Source organism: Hippoglossus stenolepis, chromosome 5 (assembly GCF_022539355.2).
Source record: "Hippoglossus stenolepis isolate QCI-W04-F060 chromosome 5, HSTE1.2, whole genome shotgun sequence".
NCBI lineage: Eukaryota > Metazoa > Chordata > Actinopteri > Pleuronectiformes > Pleuronectidae > Hippoglossus > Hippoglossus stenolepis.
Genome location: NC_061487.1, coordinates 17,194,322 through 17,217,333, shown reverse-complemented (window position 1 = coordinate 17,217,333; position 23,012 = coordinate 17,194,322). Strand labels below are relative to the sequence as shown.

General features: G+C 43.9%; 1 protein-coding gene and 1 long non-coding RNA gene across 2 annotated transcripts; one reads left to right on the top strand and one right to left on the bottom strand.

Annotated features, from left to right (window-relative positions):
- Window positions 1-53: 53 nt before the first annotated feature.
- LOC118109503 (zinc finger homeobox protein 3) lies at window positions 54-17,271 on the bottom strand. The gene is made up of 11 exons (XM_035156655.2): window positions 16,943-17,271; window positions 12,962-14,663; window positions 12,343-12,881; window positions 12,015-12,228; window positions 11,265-11,369; window positions 11,005-11,141; window positions 10,702-10,812; window positions 8,908-9,058; window positions 4,020-8,776; window positions 3,235-3,900; window positions 54-3,098 (listed from the first exon to the last, which is right to left on the bottom strand). Exons 2-11 carry the CDS (start codon window positions 14,625-14,627, stop codon window positions 2,982-2,984), a joined length of 8,463 nt encoding a protein of 2,820 aa, XP_035012546.1. The 5' UTR covers window positions 14,628-14,663; window positions 16,943-17,271; the 3' UTR covers window positions 54-2,981.
- Window positions 16,062-22,120, top strand: LOC118109507. The gene is made up of 2 exons (XR_004696822.1): window positions 16,062-16,551; window positions 21,303-22,120. It is a non-coding gene; the product is annotated as an uncharacterized LOC118109507 (long non-coding RNA).
- The last annotated feature ends 892 nt before the right edge of the window (window positions 22,121-23,012 follow it).

Here is a 23,012-nt window from a genome sequence, read left to right as displayed (position 1 = left end):
AACATTCACAAAATGGCTTCTCTCGGTTACACCAAAGGGATGACACAAAAACGTGCACCAAAGCAGACTTTATTTAGCTCAGTGGAGTTTGGGAAAGGAAGAGGAACACACACCAGTAAGGGAGAGCTGGGGGAAGGAGAGAATAGAGACGCACTAAACCACTGGAGCAGGACATAAGGACAGGTGCACATCACAGGTATCTTTTTGGTCATCACTATGGCAACAACATATCCAGAAAAAATGAAAAGAATACTTTTACCTACAGTAAGGATAACAGAGTCCCTTCACCATAGAGTACCCCAATATGTACATCTTACAGTCACTAAGATCAAGAGAATATGAGAGAAATGAAATTCAAAATAATCAGTATACAAAAAAACTGCCTTTGTGTTATTTGGAATGCACATTTCTGTACAGAAGAAAGCTCATTGGTATTGTCGTAAACATTGGTTAGTTTAAGAACAAAACATGACAGCATTTTCAGCCAGCCCACATCCTTTGGAAGGTTGGCTGTGATGTCAGTCTGAGTTCAGCAAAGCCGTTTTAGCTGGACAAATGGACAAGAGACATTGCAACACAGAATGACTGACACCATATTAGTGGAAGGTTTGGGGCTGAACTCCTTCAAATAGCTCTGCAGTATCTCCATTTGTATTGAGGAATTAATGCCCCAAGCAGGTTTCTCTGGAACTGTAAAGTTGAAAAAAAAATATCCTGGATTTACCAAAGCCATTTTATCTTCTGGGTATGGGTAGTCAACAGGATACTGAAAACAAACTTGATGGAATTGAGCCCCACATTTCCATTTATTTTCAACAGAGGAGCAGTTTATCAACAGCATCACAGGTATCATTACAGTTTGTAGTCATTAAAGCCTAGTGGTAAAGCGTTCAGAGCATGCATCTTCTACAGTATTGTTAAAAACTACAGTACATTAGCAGCAAACTGGACATCCTTAAGGGCTGAAGTTCAACACTATGGTAAAAAAAGAAAGAAAAATAAACTGCAACGTTTCTCAAGAGAAGTAAAACTCTTTAACCGCTATATTACAGACTGCCATGGCTCTAGTTTGGGGTTTTGGTTACAGTCTCCAGTGTGCTTATGAGAGGCAGAAAACAGTAGCTTAGATATAGGGACTCCTTCCTTCTTTAAAAACAGCAGTACATCGTCAAGTAAACAGTAGCGCTTATTTTTGTAGGTCATATGGTTAAAGTATTATCACGTCTTTGGATTTTTGTCTTAAAGCATTAATTATTGTTTAGCTATTATTGTTATATTATCATTATTACAGTTAGAATAAGGACTGGTTGCAAATGAACAGAGGAAGGAAGGTAGAGAGAAAAAGAGGAAAGCATGTAAGGGAGGGAGAAAGAGGGAAAATAAATTAAGTATACAAAAATAACATCAATAACATCCAAAGTTTTTTTCTCAGCTTTGCGCAGTAGCTCCCGATCAGCAAGTGGAAAAGGGAGCCATGTCTCAAACATCCAATGAAGTCTTGAGTCAACCATACAAAAGCTAAATACTGTACATTTACCCCTCACACTATTAAACACTTTAGTTTTAATAAGGTTTTTGTAACAATCTAATACTCAAAGGTGAAAAGCTCAGATCTTTGAAATTCAGAGATGTTTTTGTAGATATCCTTTAATACTTAGTCCAAGGTTAAACCATGCTTCTTCTGTTTTAGAAACAGAAAAATACAGTATTAAGATCTTATTTGAAGTGGAGCCATGTTGAGCTGTTGACCTGAGCATAGAAAGCTTTACATTAATCACATAACATTGGTAAGCCATTGGTATAATCAAATAGAACGGAAAGGCCATAAGACACCTCGCCTGAACATATCAAAGCTGTCATAATCTTTTCATAATCATGACACTATTATATTGGAGCAAGACAGTTTATCTCAATCCATACGATTTATATTAAGAAACTATTACTAAACACACACAATGTAAATTTGAGTTTGGTTAAAGTTTTCATATACAGCATAATGGTTGAGTGCTATAAAAATAGTTTGCCCCTTTCAGGACAAACTGGCCTTTACGTTCTGTGCTATTTGGGCTGTTATCCACTAAAGGAACATAGAAGGTGTACATGTACAACAGAAGACTCATCATTGGCTTGTGGAGGGTGAGGCTGCTTCCTAGCACGGTATCAGTCTATTAGTACTGCTCTCACCAGTGCCAGCTGCAGATCTCACCCATTCACTGTACAGACGTAAGCTCTGCTGTTTGTTATTGAAAACAAACATGTTGAAACTAAATCCACAGACATGTAAAATTTTGGTTACGAGCTTTGGAATCTGAGTCAGTCTTTACAAAAGCTCTATGCGAATACCTCCGTCTATTTCAAAGATATTATTCCTTTTTTTTCTCCTCCTTTTTCTTCTTCCACTGTTAACCGCTTTGTTTTTCTTCAAGTGTATCTTTTGGAGTTCTCTATTTACACTAAAATCTCTTTGACAATTTCTTTTCCAGTCTTGTACAGACTGGCACTACATGCTACACAGCTAGTCATCTAGCACAGTCTGGTGGAGGACCCACAGTGAGTCTGTCATGCAGACTGAGAGGTAGACTGCAGGTCTAGCTGGGCAGTGAGGTCACATACTTGGAGAATGCTCTTTGGCCTCTGTGGCATCTGGTTGGTTTTTTAACAAGGTGGTGTTTGGTTGTAGTAAGGTGTCGGACAGAATAGGGAGAGGAGCTCTTTTCAACAAGAAAGGACAGACCAGGGAAGAGTCTAAGAACAATATGAAAAGAGGAAAGCTGTGTTAGAGAGGACTTTGTTTGGGATCTCTCCTATTTTCAGTTGAGAGTTTCTCTTTGGGCCGCTGTGGCTCTGCATCTTTGGGGTGTTCAGGTTACTGGTTTGGCAGCAAAGTGGACATGGTATATGTTTGAAGGTCGACAGCCGGTGCAGGAGTGGTTTGGGGGGAAACGTAGTAGAGGGAAGCAAAGGGAGCTTGGTCTGCCTCTTTAAGCTCTGTCCCTCTCCCCTGCCCCTGCAGACAGCTCAGCCTGCTCCCTCTCTGCAGAGTCAGAGCTCAGGCTCCTGGCCCTTTTCTCCTTGGCTCTGGCATTCTGGAACCACACCTGTTAAAAAATAAAGAAATATTAGCCCTTGTGCCCTTAAAATCTTGAATAGCTTTTATTTGAACATTTACATTTAAACAGACCAAATAACATTTTAATAAGTATTAATTATAAGAATGTGTAATGTAACATTTACCTGCACCACGCGATGAGGTAGCCCCAGCTCCTGGCCCAGTGCCTCACACTCATGTCGGTTGGGTGTACGATGACTCCTGTAGAAGTCTCTTAGCTGCAGTACCTGGAAGTGACTCATCTGTGTCCTTTGGCGCTGTTGCTGATGGTGGTGTTGTTGCTGCAGAGTTTGTGTCTCACCCCAATCAGAGCTTGGACCCCCAGATCCCTCAGGACTAGGAGACTCTTGGTCAGCCATACTGGAACCCTCCTCACATGGATACTCTTCATCATCCTCATAGTCATCATCCTCCTCTGGGTTGTTCAGATCAGTGGTTAAAGACAAAGAGGTGACAGGTGGCCTCCCAGTTAACTCTTTGTTGCTTATGACATAAGCATGGTTTTGGATAGGGTTGGAGGTGATAGATGGGCCCGGTCTATCCATGACAGACAACACAGACATCCCCATCTGCCCACTGGATACATTACTCATTGATAAGTTGTAGCCTGCTCTTTCAGCCTCGGCCCAGTGACGTGACCTCATATGGGCATCCAGAGCACTCTTGACCTTGAACAGAGCCCTGCAAAATGGGCAGCGAAGGTGGTTCAAACCCAAGCTGAAACTGGATCCTGGCCCCATCGACCGGAACTGTCCTTTTCTCTCTCTGGCTCGTGTATTCTGAAACCAGACCTGTGAAGTAAAAACCCATGTGTTTTAAAAACTGAGACACAGAGCGGCATTATGTCGTTTTCTCTTATTTATCTCTCTCTTAAATAATTCCCATTATTAAAACACAACAAATATATTACCTGAACCACACGTCTTGATAGGCCCACATCTCGTGCAATGCTTTCCAGTACTCCTCTGGTGGGATTAGAGTCCAAGCTGTAACGCTGATACAACACTTCAAGCTGCTCTGGGGTGATGGTGGTTCTCTGACGCTTATCCCTTCTGTGCTCTTCCTCAACTTCTCTACCACTCCTCTGGCTTTCATAACTGGTTTCTGATATAAGCTTTGTATTCTGCTTCATAGGTGTCAGGGAACCTTGAGATAGACCTGTGAGGGTGTTACTTGAATGATCAGAGATTGTGTTTTGAATTTGTATACTGTTTAAATGTGAAATCATCGAATGTGTGGGATTAGGATGAATCTGGGACAAAGCACCTGAAAGCATTTGGCTGGCCATCAGGGTGTGGTTGGGGTGAAGCATCATGTAAGGCATGGTTCGGTCTGTGAAGCCAGAATGCAGGAGTTGGACCTGGGACTGAGCTGCCAGGAGGTGCCTGGTCTGATGCTCCTGCCACAGCTGGAATGTTGGCAAGGACATTGGACAGACACTGCATGGGAATTGAGCCTGGGTCTGGAGAAGCAGCTGATTTTGTGACTGGGTTTCACTGGGTAGGCTTGAGGTGGAATCAGGCAGCCCAGTGTGGCTTTTTTCAGACTCTGAAGCAGAAGGGAGGCTGGGTGATGGATCAGCAGGCTTTTCACAAGCTTGGTCTGAAGGAGAACTTTGGGTATGCGCCTGGCTGCAATGAGATATAGACGGGATGGTGGGTACGGTCTTTTGTGAAGAGGAGGAAGAACAAGGCTGAGATCTTTCTGGAGTACTTTCTGGCTGAAGCTTAGGTTCGAGTTTTGAAGAGGAGCCCGTTTTCTTGACTGTAACCTTTTCCTTCTGATGGAAGTCAGCATCTGAAATTTCATTTTGAGTTTGAACCAGAGCTGGGCACTTATCAGCATGAGAAGAGATGGTTTTATCCTCTTGTTTCCTGGTTACAAGTGTCGGTTCTCCATTAAATGTTTGCTGTTCACTTTCTGTGTCTTGAGTGTAAGAATCAAGGACAGGTGAGTCAGGTTGGGTGTAGTACTCATAAGTCAGATCCATGGAGTTTTCACAGTCACCTTGTCCTTCATCGCCACAGCTGTTATCCTCATTATCTTCATCGTTCTTGAAGCAGCCATTTCTCTGTCTGTGAATGTTGTCAGGCTGTTTCTTTCCCTCTAATCCATCATCAGTCCCCTGTCCCCCGTCTTGGTTTTTGCGGGCTCTCTGTCTTGCATTTTGAAACCATACAACAATGACTCTGTTAGGGAGAGACAACAGAGCAGACATTCTGTCATATTCTTCCTCTCTGGGGTAGGGAGTGGCCTCAAACACCCCCTGTAGGGTCTCCAGCTGTTGCTCCGTGAAGCGGGTTCGGGAAGAGCGCCGACCCCTATGGGGCTCTCCTCTCTGGATATCTGTTACCTGGGGCTGTGGAGAGATGGCTGGGGGGGCTGGGGATAGTGAACATGGTTCAAGTGTCAGAGTTTGGTTTTGTGCTACTTCCTCTTGGCCCTCCTCCAGGGATGTGGTTGGAGGGTTATTAAAATTATAAGGAGAATCCTTGTCTCGCTGGCGCTCTTTAAATAGGGTGTTGCGGAACCAGTGTTTGATGACTTTGTGAGGCAGTCCAGACAGAGAAGACATTTTGTTGATCTCGTCATCACTGGGGAGGCTGTAAATATCAAAGTGTCTCCTCAGAACAGTCAGTTGCTCCTCTGAGATCCGTGTTCGGGTTCTCTTACCCTGCTGCTGTTCAAGCATTGATGGGCTGACTTGAGGTTGCTGTCCTGTTTGGATGGGACTGAGTTGGGATGGTTGACCCAGCAATGCAGGGTTGAGTTGTGGAGTCTGACTTAGCAACGCTGGACTAAGCTGTGGCTGTTGCCCTAGCATTGCTGAATTGAGTTGAGATTGGTAGAGTTTTGCCAACTCAGGGTTCATACTTAAGTCTAACCAAGGTTGGGTCTGGAGAGCCACAGACTGCATCATAACTGGAGAGAGGAGAGGTAGTTCCATGGGGAAAGGAATGGGTGGTAGGGAAAGCTTAGGTAAAGGCAGTTGGGGTATAGGAAGCTGGGGCAAGGGCAGAGAGAGCATAGGTATTTTAGGTATGGATTTAGCTGGGGACGTGGTTTGAGAAGTAGCTGAAGCAGATGTACCTGGGATGGGAATCTCAGGTTGTGGAAATTCTTGAGGTTGCAATGGTGATGGAGGAGAAGAAACTGAAGGGGCAGTTGGTGGTGGGTCTGTAGTTGCAGCAGATGTTTTAGTAACAAGATCTGAAACTGAGGATACAGGTGAGGGTGAAATGGTTTTCACTTGAGATTTAATTGGCTCTTGTGGTGTTTCTGATTCCGAAGATGTTGCTGTGGTTGACACTGAAGCGTGGGGGCAAGTAGTTGAATTCTCCATAGATTTAGGCTGTGTGAGAGGGTACATCTGGTCATATTGCAGCCTGTATTTTCTGGAAAACCTCTCAAGTACAGCAGTGGGAAACATCATCCTGTGAATGTATTCCTGGTGGCTTTTTAAAATCAAGGCATCTGAAAATAACTTGCCACAGTCTTTGCACTTTTCTCCTCCTCCACAGCATCTTTTCTCTTCATTTGCTGCTTTTTCACCTTTGTTTAGAGCTTTCTCTGGCCATAAGCTGCTATCTCTGTCTCCATTGCCATTAACTACTTTGTTATCCTTATTGCAAACCACTACCTGTCCATCCTCTGTTTCATTTAACTCCTCTCTTTTGACCTCTAAGCACACGACCATCTTATTGAGATCAGAGCACTGTTGTTCATACGATATCATTTGAGTTGCAATCTGCTGCTGGTGTCTGTGTCTACTTTGTGTATATTGCATTGCCAATTCATAGCCATAACTCTGTAGTAGGGCTCTAAGAGGCTCCCCATTTGCAGCAGCATAGGGCACTCTGGGAGGCGGACACTGCAATTTAAGTAGATTAAATGAGGGAGAATGGGTTTCCTCCTTTTGACTCTCATTTTTAACCGTAGTAACATGCATTTCTTCTTTTTCTTCCTCAAGACAAGTATTGCTGTTTTCTCTTTCAGCGTGGTTGATGGAGGATCCTCTGCGGACTGCTTCAATCTTGGTCTGAAACTGCACATGATCCTTAAGTTGGCTTACAGCTTGGTTTGAGCTTTGTTTCTGGTTTTGTTTCTCATCAGTTTCAGGTGGGAACTCAGTTTTAGCTTCTACCTTAACTTGTTCTTTTTGGATGGAGTTGGCCAATAGTAACTGACCAAGGTCTAGGCTCATGTCTAGTTTCATGTCTCCTGATAAGTAAAACGGTAGGAGAAGTTGTTGCTGCAGAGACAGAAAGTTGTCTGGAGTCAGGGGGAAGTGTTGTTTAAGGAGATTCTCTATGCCTAAGGGGAGGTGCTGCAATGCCTGGGACTGGAGCATAGCTGTGTGTTGTTGTAACTGAGCTTGGGCCTGTGCTTGAGCCTGGGCTAACTGCTGCTGCTGTATTAGCATTAGCTGATTTCGAGATGCTATAAGCTCTGCCACTTTCTTTTTAGCTTGATGGCTATTTTGGTTAGAGAGGGTTGGCTGGACCTCTGTTGCTCGGCCAGGATCTAATAGTGAAGAGGCTGAGGAGCTTGTTCCGTCTAGCCTCTTGGGGAAAGGCAAACTCTTGGATATTTCCTCTCTGGTGGCACCAGGCTGAGTAGCAGTGGTGGGGACTGTCAATGGAACAGCTACATTAGATGCTGGGGTCTGTGGAGCTGTGTTCTTGGCAGCACGAGCTCTAGTCTGATGAAGGACAGAGCGAAGATGTATGTCCAGCGTGGAGCTCTGGCTGTAGCCTACTCCACAAAGTCTGCAGCGATAGGGTCGAGAGTCTGGGCCGCGGGGAGCCTCAGGGGCCGCAACACCTGTGCCAGAGTCCTGTAGGGCCCGTCTGGCCCTGTGAAGATGGGACACAGAGTTAAAATGGACCAGAAGAATGGTTTTCTGAGTAAATGACTCTGAACAGACGGTGCATTTATAGGGCCTGGATGGATCCAGATAGCGGTCCAATGTGGGGTTAGAGAACTTTCTGACAAGAGAGTTGGAACCATGTTCTGATATCATCTCCTCATGTGACACTTTCTCTGGCTCAATTAAATCCTCCTCAACTTTATCATCTTCACCAACTGTATCCTTCTCTTTAATTGTAACTTCTTCTTCTTGTTCCTCTTTTCCCTCGATGCCCATTGCTTCTTCTTCCTCTATCTCTTCATCCTCACCTTCTCCTGCCTCTTGACCCACTCGTGGTGATAAACTAAACTCTTGCTGAACAGAACTTGTATTATGCTCCATGTATTGAGTAGTATGAGGTGGTAAGACTGTACTCTGCCCCTGTGTGTTGTCCAGCTGTGAATGTGTGTTTTGTATGTGTCTCTGCAAGGCCTCCTGACTGCGGCATTGTCTAGAACAGAGGGGGCACTCTGTCGCCGCCCTCATGGCATGGTACTGCCAGTGCATTTGGAGCTTCTCCTGAGTGGGGAACGCCAGGCTGCACCTGCTGCAACGGAACCGGTAACCATGGCGATCAGAGAGAGAAGGGGGATCGCTAGGTGGGGAGATGGGTGAGGAGGGGGGGATCTGAGTCGGGGACTGAGGAGCCAGTCTGCCATTGGAAGGGTGAGTGGTGTTCTCTTCAAGGGGTGGGGTAAGTAGAGCTGTGACATCTTTGGGTGCGGCTACATCTCCCTCAGTGTTTGCCACTGAAATGCCTGAAAAATGCACAGTTATAGTGATTATGAATTTACAGTTATTTTTCTATAACATTAGGCCAACAAGACCATCTTTCTTTAATTTTAATATTAATAACTAAGTTGTGGTCAGTTTTATCATGCATACCAACCTTGGTTTTTCTGTGAATCAACAGAGGCAATTGAATCAGTGGAATTGGAACAATTAGCATTGTTATTCTTGGCGGTTTTATTTTCTGGAGTCTCATCTGTGCACACGTCTGTTGGTAGTTCCATCTGCAGTTGTTCCACGGGTGGTTTGACCTGGAAGAAAGAAAATGTATTTGTTCGTCAATTTTTGTTTCTCTCTTTTTTTCTTTCCTTTCTTATTTTCATTTCATAATAGTTACACTCAGTGTTGTTTTACCCATTCTGAATAAAAGAGAAATGGGATTACCATATTTTCTTAATCCAACATTATGAATAAAACATGTATAATTGTATGGCATAATAGCAAGCAAATATCAAGATGTATAAACATGGAGTGCCTGCAATCCCTTTCCTAATATCATAAAACATTAACGTGTGAATCTGGGTTATTAGATTTTGCAGTTGCCTGCAAAGCCGTATGGGCAGCTAGGCACATCAATTTGGTAATAAGTGTATATGGTTAGAGATATGTGGGTTTGCCCTTCAGCTCCTACGACACCCTTCAACATGCCCCAAGGGTTTAATAAAACTTTACTGAGGTGAATAATGAATTTATTTAAAATCATTCTTCATATAGGAAACCTCAATCTCCACAGCTTCAAGCACTGAGAGCAAATACTTTATCTACTGTATGTGAACAGCTAGCTACCCTAAGGAAAGGACAGACAACTAAGGATGAGATTTACATGACAAGAGTTTTTTCTTCATAACAGCTTCATAAGAGAGAAAGAGAGGAACACACACACACACACACACACACACACACACACACACACACACACACACACACACACACACACACACACACACACACACACACACACACACACACACACACACACACACACACACACACACACACACACACACACAACTGAAGGTCAGGCTTAATCTAGAGAGCGTAATTGGAAAGCAAGGTACATAATGGCCATCATCACCTCAGTCTGAATTAATGAACCTCAATTACTATCAGAGAGAGTGAGGGAGGGGTAAGAGGGGAAGGAGGGAGGATGATGGTTTTGGGGGGGTAAGGGGAGTAGAATATGAAAAAGAGAGAGAGTGCAGGAAGAGGAGGGAGGAAGTATGGGGCAATGAACAAAAAAAAAACTGCCTTGGAGAGAGAGTGCGGGTAAGGGAGGGGTAACTCATAAGAAATTGAGAGAGAGCTTGGGAGAGACAGAAAGGGAGGGGCAGGGACAGAGATTGCAGAATAGGAATGATAGGAGTCGCTGGAGGGGGAGGGAGGGACAGCAGAGGGGAGAAAGGGTGAAAAGCAGTCAGTGAAGTGGAGGCGAAGAGAGCAAGAGACAAAGGCCACTTAGCATACGGGCCAGGGAGATGGAGGATGGTGATGTGGATAGATGACCAGTCTTTGTTAGTTGGAGAGACACAGTAAAAAGCATGGGGGCCCCTTTTTAGCTTGACTGCACTTCTGGTAATAGAGGGCTACTTAAACATGCATTATAGAAAGACTGGCTTTTCCCTCACACTCTCAGTCAAACCCTCTCTCTTCCACTCTAAAAGACGCGCATACACATACACACAGAATGCACGGCTGCATCAAAGATGATAGCGAGGAGCTACTTAAACATGCATTAAAAAAAAGCGCTGCCTCTCTCTCTGGTGCCTTCTTAATGGAATTGTCTCCCTACATTTCACTCTCCCCCATCCCCCATCGCTTTGCCTTCTTTTCTTTTTTTTTTTGCTTCCCGATCAACGCAAATACAACAAATACACACTTGCATACTTGTACTTACTGTGCTGATGAGCTTGTCCACACAGTCTTGTGCCACACTGTGCAGATGTGTGAGATGCTGTCGAAGGTGTGTGTATGGGACTTTAACCTGGCACAGAGGGCACTGGACAGTCTGAGTGTAGAGAGAAAAAAATGCTTCAATTAGAAAGCAACAAGCGAGCATAGGTGTGCGTGGGTTTTTCAGATAACACGAGCAATTGCCAAGTCTTCCAGTCCCCGCATCCGTTCATTCATCGTGGCCATTTTTACAGTTTATGTGCACATGGGAATATTTAAATTATTCAAACGTGTGTCATCAGCTCACCTGCTGGTTCTCATTTTGCTGGTGTATTCTGGGGCGTTTGGTTTCAATGGAGCTTTCCATCTCCCCGTATCCAGAGGATGGACGCTTGACGGAGCTCAATGACTCCCTCTTTTCTCTTTCCTCCCCCCTAGTTTCTTCTTCAAGTAAATATTTAAATTGACATGAAAATAGAGTTGTATTTAGAATATGTTATGACAATATCATTTGAGTTATATGTTGCAGAGTGTGTTGACTTATTTTGCATCTAGAAGCAGCCATACCTGTCTCCTCGGAAATCTGCTTCACCCCCAAGTTACATGTGTCTTTGGTTGTTTCCAAAAGACCACTGGTCTCGCTGGAAGTTTCCATATCATCACTGAGTTCTCCTGGAAGGGGACAAGACAAATACTTAACGTTATGCAAATACAGTGCTTCGTACAAAGTCTTCTCAAAAACTATCAGGCTTATTGTAGTTTATATTATTCTCCAGATAGCATCCTTTAAAAAGACCAGTGTCTTTTGACCACACCTCATTTTTCCTTGCCTCCTTCAGTATTTATCAAGTATTGATTCCCCATTAGATTCTCCTCAGAGGTGGAGTAGAGGTAATATGGACCTACAAGACATCAGTTCGCCTCAATAAGTCTTAATCCACACAGAGGCAAATCACAGGATAGAATTAATTTACAACTTAAGTGTTGAACTACTCATTGTAGATGTTGGGAGTCTGTTGTCCACTTACTCCAGACAATGTAAATTCAGTGTTTTACTTTGCACAGACTGGTGACTGGCCTCGACATCCCCCATTCTTGTTCACAGGATTTGTATTGGTTCATTGATTAGCAGGTGCTAGTTAGCTGTTGTCAGGGGTGATTGGGGATATAACAAGGATGTGTATTGACTAATCAATTTACTCAATCAATATCTCAGCAGCAGCCATTACTCATTTTCTCACTCTTTTCATCTCAACCCCCTGACAGCTGCTCTTATGTCAGCGAGCAGCCACACACCCACACAGTTCGTATTCTCACCTGTGACGCCATCAGGACTCTTCCTGATGGTAAAAATGGCTGCCAGCTCCTCTCCACCCATTGGCTGCAGTTGTAGAAGCTCTTCCCTCTGCTGATGGGTTGGGGTTTGACTGTGTTTCAGTACTTGGAGTTTAGAGGAGGAGGAGTGGTTGCATAGGAGACAATGGAACAGCCACGAACCTCCATCAACCTCACCATCATACTGCTGCAGGAACTAAAGACAGAGAATGCGTGATATTATTATGGTTGGAAAACATGACTCACATCTGCTATGATTAACATAAATGGTTCAAATAGGTCCTAAGGTTATTTTTGAAAATGTACTGACTCTGTAAACCCGGAAGCCGGCCTCATGGTGTGAACCCAGGGAATGTCCTCGTAGCTTCTCAAAACTGCTGGTCACATAGTCACACAGGTTGCATCTCACCTGGACGGGGTTTCCCTTAGCAATAAGGGCAACCCCCTCCTGACCCCTGTCTCCTCCCTCCTGGATGTGAGCAGTAAGCTGGTAACGGGAGCGGTGTCGGTCAGTCTGGCAGTGTAAGGAGAAGTTAGCCCTCAGTGGGGTGGTGTAGCCGCACAATCTGCAGTGGCAGCCACCAGCAACCAGGGAGCACCACTCAGACTGGGGTAAGGAGCGAGGGGCATTCACGTGCTGCTCCACAATCTCTAAGCTGTCAGATGAAAAGCAGGAGCAGACAAGGCATTGGAACATGCCTTGAGAAAGCGGTCCAGTGGGGGACAGAGATGGGTCTGGAGGGGGTGAGGGAGAGGGGGAGGGAGAGGGAGTCAGTGTAGACCCAAGGGTGACTGGCGGTTCTGCGACTTGCTGACTGGTGAGTCGCATGTTCAAGGAGAGCTCGGCACCTAAAAACAGAGAGAGAAACCGTTTAAGAATTAAAGACTTTCACCTTGGATGAGAGGAGGAGGAGTGAAGTGTTACTCACCTGTGTTTTGTAGGTGTTTAAGCTGTGGAGTGAGGCTCCTGCAGTGAGATAGATAGTAGCCTCTCTGGAGCCGTAGCATGTTATGTGTGTGTTTCTCGCTGGTGGTGTGTATGCGCAGGTTTCGGGCAATGCTGGTCTCATAGTCGCACACATCACACCGCCACCGTTTTCCATGAGAGTGAGAGTGTGCAGGTGGTGTGAGCTTGGCGGGCTGGGTTGTAGGCGTGGGAATAGAGAGTGGGAGCTTGTATGCCGGCTCATCCACTGTGTGACCATTGGAGGAGCTGCTGTTGTTGGTAATGTGAGAAGTGTGCACGTGACCATTAGAGTGTCCCCCATTTTGAACGTTATTAAGGTGTTTATCCGACTGCATGTGTATGCTGAGGTTGCCTTTCGATGAGGTAGCATAGTCACAGACCTCACAGCGGTACGGCTTGTAGCCGCAGGCATAGGTTTCACCACGGGCCAAGCGAGGATGGGGTTTCCCCGAATTGCAATAACTGCACGCACCTTGTGTTGCACCACCACACACACACTTTCCTCCGGATGCACCACACACACATTGGCCCCCTGTCTCTGGGTGTTTCTCTTTCATGTGGACTTGCAGTGTATGCTGGGACTTGTAGTGCCAGTTACATTTGGGGCATTTCAGGGTCTTGCAGGAGTTGCGTGAGTGCATTATGGTCATGTGACTAGTCAGGGAACTCGAAGAGAGGTCTTGGTTGAGGTTTTTAAGGACAGCTTCTTTCTGTTCTCCTTCTTTGTCTCTCTCGTCGTCCCCTTCTGTGTCTAGCTGGTTTTCATTTGGTTCTGGAGCTTTGGCACCATCTCCATTGGTAATGGAAGAGTGAGAAACCCCTGCCGACCCATCATCCTCAGCAGGTGTGCTGGCAGGCTCTGTACCTGCCAGTGGAAAAGCCAGAGCAGACTGCTGGGATTTAAAGCTCTGAGGAAACCCAGAAATCCAGCCCTGATCTCCCTTAATGTCTTTTACCTCTGTCTCGCTCAGCAGGGCAGAAGAGGAGGATGGACCAGTGAAGTGCTTTGGAGAGGTGGCAAGACAAGGGGAGGGCTTTGGAAATGGGGAAGATGTGGGGGAGGGCTTTGGAGAGGCGGCTATTTTGCTGTCGAGTGTGCCACTGGCCTTTGCAGTGCTGGAAGAAGAGCTGTGCTGGCTCTGTTGAGGTAATAAAGAACATTTGGATTTGGTTTGGCTTTGGTTTGAGATGGCCTCCTCCTCTTCCTTCTCCTCTTCTCCGCCTCTGCTGCAAAGGGCTGCTGAGAGGCCCCCTGTAACTGACGCCTCTCCCCCACGTACATGCACCTCCCCTTCTTCCTTCTTTTGCCCTGACAAATCTCCCTCCCCGAAGTCTTCCCTCATCCCCTGCTTTTGACATGCTTTATTCTCCTGTGTGTGTCGGCCTCCGTCTTTCCGATCACCTCCCTGGGTCTCTTCTCTAGCCTGGGACCCCTCTGCGCCCTCCTCCTGCTGAGGCAGGGTCAGGGGCTCTTTGGCAGGGGCCATGGCTGAGGTATAAGAGGATGACCCCTGCTCCGGAATGACCGCTTGGGTCAGGAGAGGAAGAGATAAAGCCTGGGGACTGAGGTCAGCATCTCTCTCCTCTCCTCCCCCTCCATCCCCTCCTCCTCCCTCACCGCTGTCCATACCAGAGGCTACAGCTGCCGCACATTGCTACCCCACCTGAGAGCAAAAAGAAGACAACAGGATAGACAGGGACAGAGGAAAGGGGAAGGGAAAAAAGAGAAGAATTGAAATACATGAGTCATGTAAATAATATTGCATAACAGTGGAAGCCATTGATTAGAGTCCCTGGATAGCATCTGTTCAATACAGCCTTCACAGAGCGCAATACAGAGGCTGGTTACTCAGGGGTTAGCGTTAGCCCTTAATGGGAAAATCAATAGCATGAACACTAAACTAGGTAGAGGAATGCGGGTAAAGGCTACGCAGGAGGTCTATAATATTCCTCAGGGGATAGGATTAAATAAAGAACTGAATGATTCTGAGCTAAAGGGCTTCCACTAAATTGCCACACTTAGATAAAAGCGGATAAAACCAGTGTTTTTTAAAGCCCATGTATCCGTCTCTTCATCTTTTGCTTCACATTAGGTATTATGTGAGGCACAAAGCATTTTATGACACATAGTGCAAACACAATAAAAGCACCTGTATAATTTAATTTAGTCCAAGGTACAACAAACAATTGTGATGCTTCTACAATTTTTATTTAGATTTCAGAGGTGTTGCTTGAAATTTGAGGTAATGTTACAGACAATAGTGTGTGATGTTGTAGAGCAGTGTGTTATATTTTGACTTGTCCCCATTGTTTGTAATATATAATATTGTGTGAGTCCCCTGAGTCTCATTGCTTGCACAGCACAAACACACCCATATACATACACATCAATGAAATAATGTGTATTGTGTTTTAAATATAAATCTTAAAAATATGCACATGTTCACGGTGCACTTCCTCTGCTTTTGAAATCACGAGCTGGCATTTTCTCATAAAGAAATGATTATTTGCAGATAAGAGATAAACAATCGAGTATGTCGTGAAAAAAAAAAAGCATCACTACAGAAGCTTCCTAAAAAAATGAATCTGGCCTTTCCTCGTGTGAGTGACGGATTGATGCCAGATGAGACAGATACATCTCTCTTACTCTGTGTGCCACAATCTCATTACTGACCTTTTTTAATCAAGGAGAGACCTTAATGTACCCTTTCACCTTCTCCTTCAACCAACCCCCTCCTCCTTCAACACCCTCTCCCTCGGAGCCTTCCCCCTCGCTCCCCTCTCTGCAGCTTAAAGATATATGGCTCATATCGGCACTCTGATAGTGCTTTAATGTACTGTGTTTATGTCACAGGCCACAGACCCTTGCCCACTGCAGCTGTCCACTGTCCTGCCGGAGAGCGCTGAGGGGCTGAGCCTGGCTGCCAGCAGCTGAGAACACTCTCTAATCTGATAAAGATTTTCATTTACACTGCAATCAATAACCTGGGTCTATCGGCAATGTAACTATTTATACAAGCATTCCTGGCTCTCCATCGATCACAAGTGCGGGAAACCATCATTTAACAAGGCGTGTGTGTGTATATCTAACGTATGTGTGTCATAATGTGTACACATCCTGTTGTGCACTGCAGACTGATTCTGATCATGTCAATCAAACACACATACACAGACAGAGCACCTGTAATCTAGCAGGCATATTGATAGTGTTTGGAAAATGTTGAATGCACAAATCACATGTTGTTATGGAGGTGTGCATGGTACCGATGTAGCAACATGAAATCAGGTGGAAAGATCTAACAAAAAGTGTGTGTGGTATGTGTGTGTCTGTTTGTTAAGAGGCGAGAAGGGAGAGAGACAGGGGTGTGTGAAGGGAAGAGAGAAAGAGACAGAGAGAAGAGTTGTGTGGCTATACTTTAGGATAATACATTTTGTTTGTGATCGTATAGGAGGACAAACACACTTGGACGTGGACAAACGCTGCTTTTTTTAACGCAACTGTTTTGCGTGAGGACCCAGTGGACCGCACACAGACTGCTCTCCAGAGTCAAGGTAATAGCACTGAGCTGTGGTCGTTCCGTTCTTTGCACTATCCGAGGCTGTTTGACTGAACGGCGACTTGGATAGTTCACTCCCTAGCCTCGGTCTGTGTTGTCAAGCTCGCTGACCAACATCCAGCCTCCAGACTATAGCCCGGCCTTTGTTTACAGTGGACCGCACCGCACTACTCTGCGCGTTCCGCAAAAACCAAAGAGTGATCGCGTTCAGTTTCCAGTAACAGGTGACTCAATGCACAAACACAGCAACAAAAGACGGTAGATCTGCACGAAAAAGACCAGGCAGCGCTGACCGAACACCCTCCTCCTCCCTGCCACCGCCGCCGGATCGCTTCCTCCCGGCTCCCCCTGTTTCTTTAAATATCGTAAACAAACGGCACACTTACATTTCTGCAGCGGCTCCGGCACAAAGCTCCGTATGCTGAATGTAAAGTAGTCCACAAAACAGTCGTATAGAGGGACCACTCATTCCTTATGAGTGATCCTCTGCGTGTTTTACGGAGCCAGGAGGAGAGGAGAGGGGAAAAAAAGGAGGAGAGAGAGAGGGAGCAGCGGGGTCCAAGTTGTTACCAAACAACAGTGTAATTAAAGCTACATATAGGCTGTAGTAAACAGACGATGGGGGGACGGAGGGGTTTGTGCGAGCTCCAGAGGTAGAATGAGTTCTGATCACTGTGGGGGGAAAAACACTTGGCTCTTTATTCCTGCTAATTAGTTTCCTTCAAAAAATGGCTGAGATTACGCCTAGTGCGCATGTGCGTAATTGCGCAGACACCGCTAATTAGCCCGTTTGGATCAATAGGATTCCGCGAGAGAGAGAGAGAGAGGGGAATAGAGAGAGAGAGAAAGAGGGAGGGAGGGGGAGCCGACCGGGGACGCAGAGAGAAGACAAGGGGGAGAGGAAAATAGAAATAACAGAAATGTTGAATTTTATTTTTATAAAATGGTTGATATGGATGGAAAAATTCCAACAATACACTTAAGGCGGATTTTCAGTTGAACCTCCGCTTATATATAAGAAACATAGACATGAAACAATTCATCAGAAATTGTTTGATTTCATATAAATACACAATAAAAACAACACGAAACACCGCATCGTCGAAATAAAGTTAATTTAATTTAGTCGTAACAGGATATTTGGATGAGTATTGTTGTTTAATGCAAGATAAAAAGTGCCACAAAATGCGACACAATCCCCGTGATTCACTGTTGAGGAACAAACACACTCAGAGGCCCTTGAGGATTATTTTAATCATATTCTTATCTTCTTTTAAATAAATCACGGATTATAACTGTGGGGTTATAGATTATATTCCACACTAAAATCGCAATGTGTTTTTATGAATTTATTGTAATTTCTGTCTGATAGATCACTTGCTTTTGAAAAGTTGTAGCTCATAAACACCGGGATTTGACTGACTGATATTTCCCCCAGACAAAGACATTAAAAAAAATGTAAGATTAAATCAAAAAAGAAAAAAACCTCTCGTCTGAATATGATTGTATAAGAAATCACACCTTCCACCTTTGTTATTTCACCGAGCAGGTGGACGCTGCAGGTCTGGCTCGCGGGTGTTAGTTTGCTGTTAAATTTTCTGAGATGTTAAACAATAAGAAATATATATAATTCAGGATAAAAATTGACGTGTCCATCCTTGTGTTTGTCACCGCACATGCTGGACCTTCAGGGGGGGTTTCTGCTCCGGCCGTCCCGTCCTCGCCACTCGGCTCCATTGTTATGATAATACTATTGTGAATTTAACGCTGGATGTGCAATCTGTCGATCGTCCATATTTAAAAAGGTGAAAACAACCTTTATTTGTAAGATCAAATTCACTCTTTGATCAGACTTTGACTTACTGATCTGACCTCCTCTTTCTTAAAAGAAAAAAAGATTTAAAAGAGGATGCAGGGTTGCAGCAAAAGCTCCCTACGCAAAAAAATATAGGAATATTGGTGTTTCCACAGGAGGATAGAAAAAGGACGGCGAGCATTATTGCATTAACTGTTATAGCGGTTACTATCAGCTCACTGTTGCGTGAAACAACCGCACTACAAGGCCATATCGGAATAGAACATGAATATTAATGATATTTCGTGATGTTGGTTTTGAGTGCACTGGCATTTAGATTTGGTGTTTTTCCTGCATTTGCGCATCTATAAATGTGTAAAGAATCGATGCATTGGCCTGTAATTAAGTGCTAAATGATTTGACCCACGTTTGCAGTGCATTTAATAATTATTTTACGATTTAAAACGTTGTCTGTCTGGCACATGCCAACAAAGCAAAGACTGCAGGTTGTCACAGGCATAAATCAGGGACTCTTCAGTTTTTCTTTATGCCCACATGGGTGTTTTTCTGTTGTTATGGCTGCAGTTTGAGACTTGTGACGATTTTATGCGATTTTATGAGCAAAAAGACAATGGCAGTGAGTGGTGATATAATTTTAACGTCAGTCCATATGTGAAGGTGCTGCACAAAGGCGTTTCACCTCTCATTCAAGAGCCTCAAGCACGTCCAGTTGCCTTTGTGTAGCACTTAGAAACACAACCATGACCTAGATGACTGAAAATCTTCACATCTGTGTGTGTGTGTGTGTGTGTGTGTGTGTGTGTGTGTGTGTGTGTGTGTGTGTGTGTGTGTGTGTGTGTGTGTGTGTGTGTGACAGTACTGATAGGTCCATTCCTGATTTTAGGTTTAATAAAATGAAGAATATTGAGAGAAACAGCAGGTTTATCTGTTTATTCTCATCTACCTACGATATGAAAAGAAAGAATTACCTCTGATAATTTAGCTTTGATTTTAAACTGTATTTCGGCTATTTGAATTTCATCACACACAAATTATCACCAGTGCGCTGTGGAACAGTAATAAAACATTTTCTAATAATCCTTGGTGTTATTTGCATCAGTGGTTTTTGATGTAGATTTCCATTTACATTTGAATTTGCGACCGCATTTTATAGGCCCCATCTAAAACAATAAAAAGCCAGGTGAATACACATGTGCAATGTTGTGTGTGCGGGGCGTGTGTCATACAGCCCACTGCATGTTTTTGCCTCACGATTAAATAAACAGTCTTGTTTGAAAAACAGTTTCACATTTCTCACGTTAGTCAAATTTTTTCCACAATAGAGTCATTGTAAATGTTCGCCTTGAGAAACTTCGGCACAGACACTAGAGGAGACGAACCCTCCGACTGAGGCTGTGACTTCATTTCCGTAGTAATAAATATAGAATTGTAATATTTTACCGATATTAAAGCTCTTATGTGAATGTACATTTTCATCTCAAATTTACACTCGCACTCTCTTTTGCATACACACTTGAACATGCACAGGCCGTACTGTAAAACACACCGTGGTCTCAATGCCCTCAGGTGTATGCCAGGGGTTGTTGTTTTCATTGTAATATATAGTTAGCCCTTCCACCAATTTACCCTGTCACTGCTAATGGGGCAATTAACCACTCAGATACCCCCCAGGCAGAAAGGGAGCCAAAAGCTCCCCAACTCCAAACTTGTCTTTATGACATTTATATGACAAAATGTGAGGGGGGGTGGAGGTTAGCTGGGGACCCATCTGACACCTTGGAGGGTCCTTAATGTCACTCCCTCCCGTGCCCCCCGCCCCTTTCTGCCCCAGGGTATGGCGGTTGGGGTGGAAGTGTAATACATCATGGACTGGAGGGGCTCGGGCCTCGTCCAGGAGGGAGCAAAAACTTTGCTGTGCAACCAAAGATGCAACGGGGCAACTCTGACATACTGTGTCCAGCTGTGAATGATTATGAATGGGACCAGGCTTCACAAACACAAACACACTTCAAGCTAACACACTCCAACTTGACCTCTCCCTTCATTTGAGGCTTCGTGGTGTATATAAGTCCCTCTATCTTTGTCTCCGCACACATTCCCCCTGTCCTTCTTACATCCCCAAGGAGGCAATAACCTCCCTAGCAAGTGCTTCCCCTTGAGCCGTTGTCATAGTAACTTGTGGGCTGGTCGACATGACAACCCCACCATGGTCCAGAGATAGATGATAGGCCAGAAATGGGGAGGGAGACGGCTCACGGGGGATTTGCACCCCCTTTAATTTGGTTTGCCTGATTCTGATTCAAAATGTTATTTTTTTTCTCACTCTCTCTTTGAGGCTGAGGCGCCGTCAGCGTCAACCTGCTTTACATTTCCACAGGTATAAACAGCCTATTGTCAGCCTCCGAGCTGCTCCGCTTAACAGTCACCTGCCTTTTTCTATGGCACCTGGGCGTATGTTCTCAACCTTATTCTATAATCTTATCAATAAAATTATTTTCTATAATGCTAGAAATACAAAATTACATATTGAGCTATTTTCCTGTTTTATATTTGTACAATAGGCCATAAAGCACCGTGGTTAAATATTAAGTCCAGAGAATAAGAAAATAATGGAATTGCAATTTTCCCTTTTTCGGGACAAAATCCACATTCTGCTATTTATTGTTACCACAAAGAGGAAAACCCAGGAGTGAAAACATGCTTTAATATTAACCCGATTTCCTAAAGATTAAAAAAGCATTGTGACCGTCCCTGCACCAAGATCTATCCGTGCCGCTCAAACAATAAGCAAAAATGTAAATGTGCCAGATGAAATATCGCACATGTGTGAAATGCACTTGATAGTAGATGATTACATTTTCGTGAATATATTTCATTCATTTATCACATCTTCTGGTTATTACTACCTGTTTTTCACTATGGTCCTTCAGGTGGACGACTCCGTGAGAAGGAACATCCGCCCTCCACACGTCCTGAGCACGATGATGAAATTCTAGCCGCCTTCAGAGGTGCTGCCCCTCAGCCGACCCTGATCTCTGACCCCTGTAGACTAGAAGAGAGAAAAGCGATATTTCCTGTTAAGGATTAATAAATAAGTATGATTACTGATAACGACTGTTAAACATATGATATTACAAACTGCATCCATCTATATATACTGTAAATATATAGTCTGTGATTTAAAATAAATATATGTTGTGTTTTTTTTTTGCCAAACATGTTGTTTGCGACTACATTTAATGAATAAATTACACACAGCCCGTAATAAAACTGATAAAGCTTCTTTGATTAACAACAAAACATCTTTAAATTATGAATAACATATTATCTAAATTTACTTTCTAATTCATTTATATTGACTCGCTGCAAAATATTTTGTAATAACAGACTTTTAGGTGGATTTTTTATTATGATATTCATCGACAGAATCAGGTTGGTTCAGGCAGTGGCCTATACCTCTCTGATATTTTACAGTCCACAGTCAGCAAGGCCTCAAAATTCACTTCTGTAAAATAACTACAGTCCAAACAGACAAAAAACTCACCGTCTAGATTCTCACACGTATGTTCATATCACCAAGGCTTTTGTTCTTTATATCTTTTCCTTGTTGTGCACTTTGATTATAATGTAGTCATAGACATCCGTATCCGCCCTGTCATGTCACCTCGAATATGTCGCAGTCTGTGTCCTGTCTTGTCTCACCTATTTTGTGTCTCCTCGCTTAATAAAAAACCATGATTCAATCAGACATATTCTATGGTCTTTGATTTATTAGCATTTCTTACCTGGCGTCTGGGTTGTGTGAGTGCTTTTTTTTTTTCTTTTTGTTGCTGTTTGCGAAATATGTTTGATGTGTGTGCTTCTTTTTTTGTTTTTGTCGCCTCTGCCTTTAACAGATTCATTTCTCCTCTGGGATCAATAAAGGGTATCGTCTCATTTCATCTCATCTCATCACTCGGGTTATGGCCTCCTGCAGGTCAGGAGAACGTTAATAACATTAATGTTGCATGTAGATGAGCGCACCTACAGGTAGACAATATTTATATCCAGTCATACTCAGACGGATGGATGGATATGGAGATAGACAAATTGCTAGATAGATAGGCATACAGACAGACAGACAGATAGATAGACAGATAGATAGATAGATAGATAGATAGATAGATAGATAGATAGATAGATAGCTAGACAGAATGACAGACAGATGGATGGATAGATAGACAGACAGACAGACAGATAGCTAGACATACAGACAGACAGACAGACAGACAGACAGACAGACAGACAGACAGACAGACAGACAGATAGATAGATAGATAGATAGATATACAGAGAGATTGATAGATAGATAGATAGACAGATAGATAGATAGACAGAATGACAGACAGATGGATGGATAGATAGACAGACAGATGGATGGATAGATAGACAGACAGACAGACAGACAGATAGGTAGACAGACAGACAGATAGATAGCTAGACAGAATGACAGACAGATGGATGGATAGATAGACAGACAGATAGCTTGATAGATAGATATATAGACAGATCAGATAGATAGATGGGCAGAATGACTGAAAGACAGATAGATGGATAGACAAACAGACAGACAGACAGACAGACAGACAGACAGACAGACA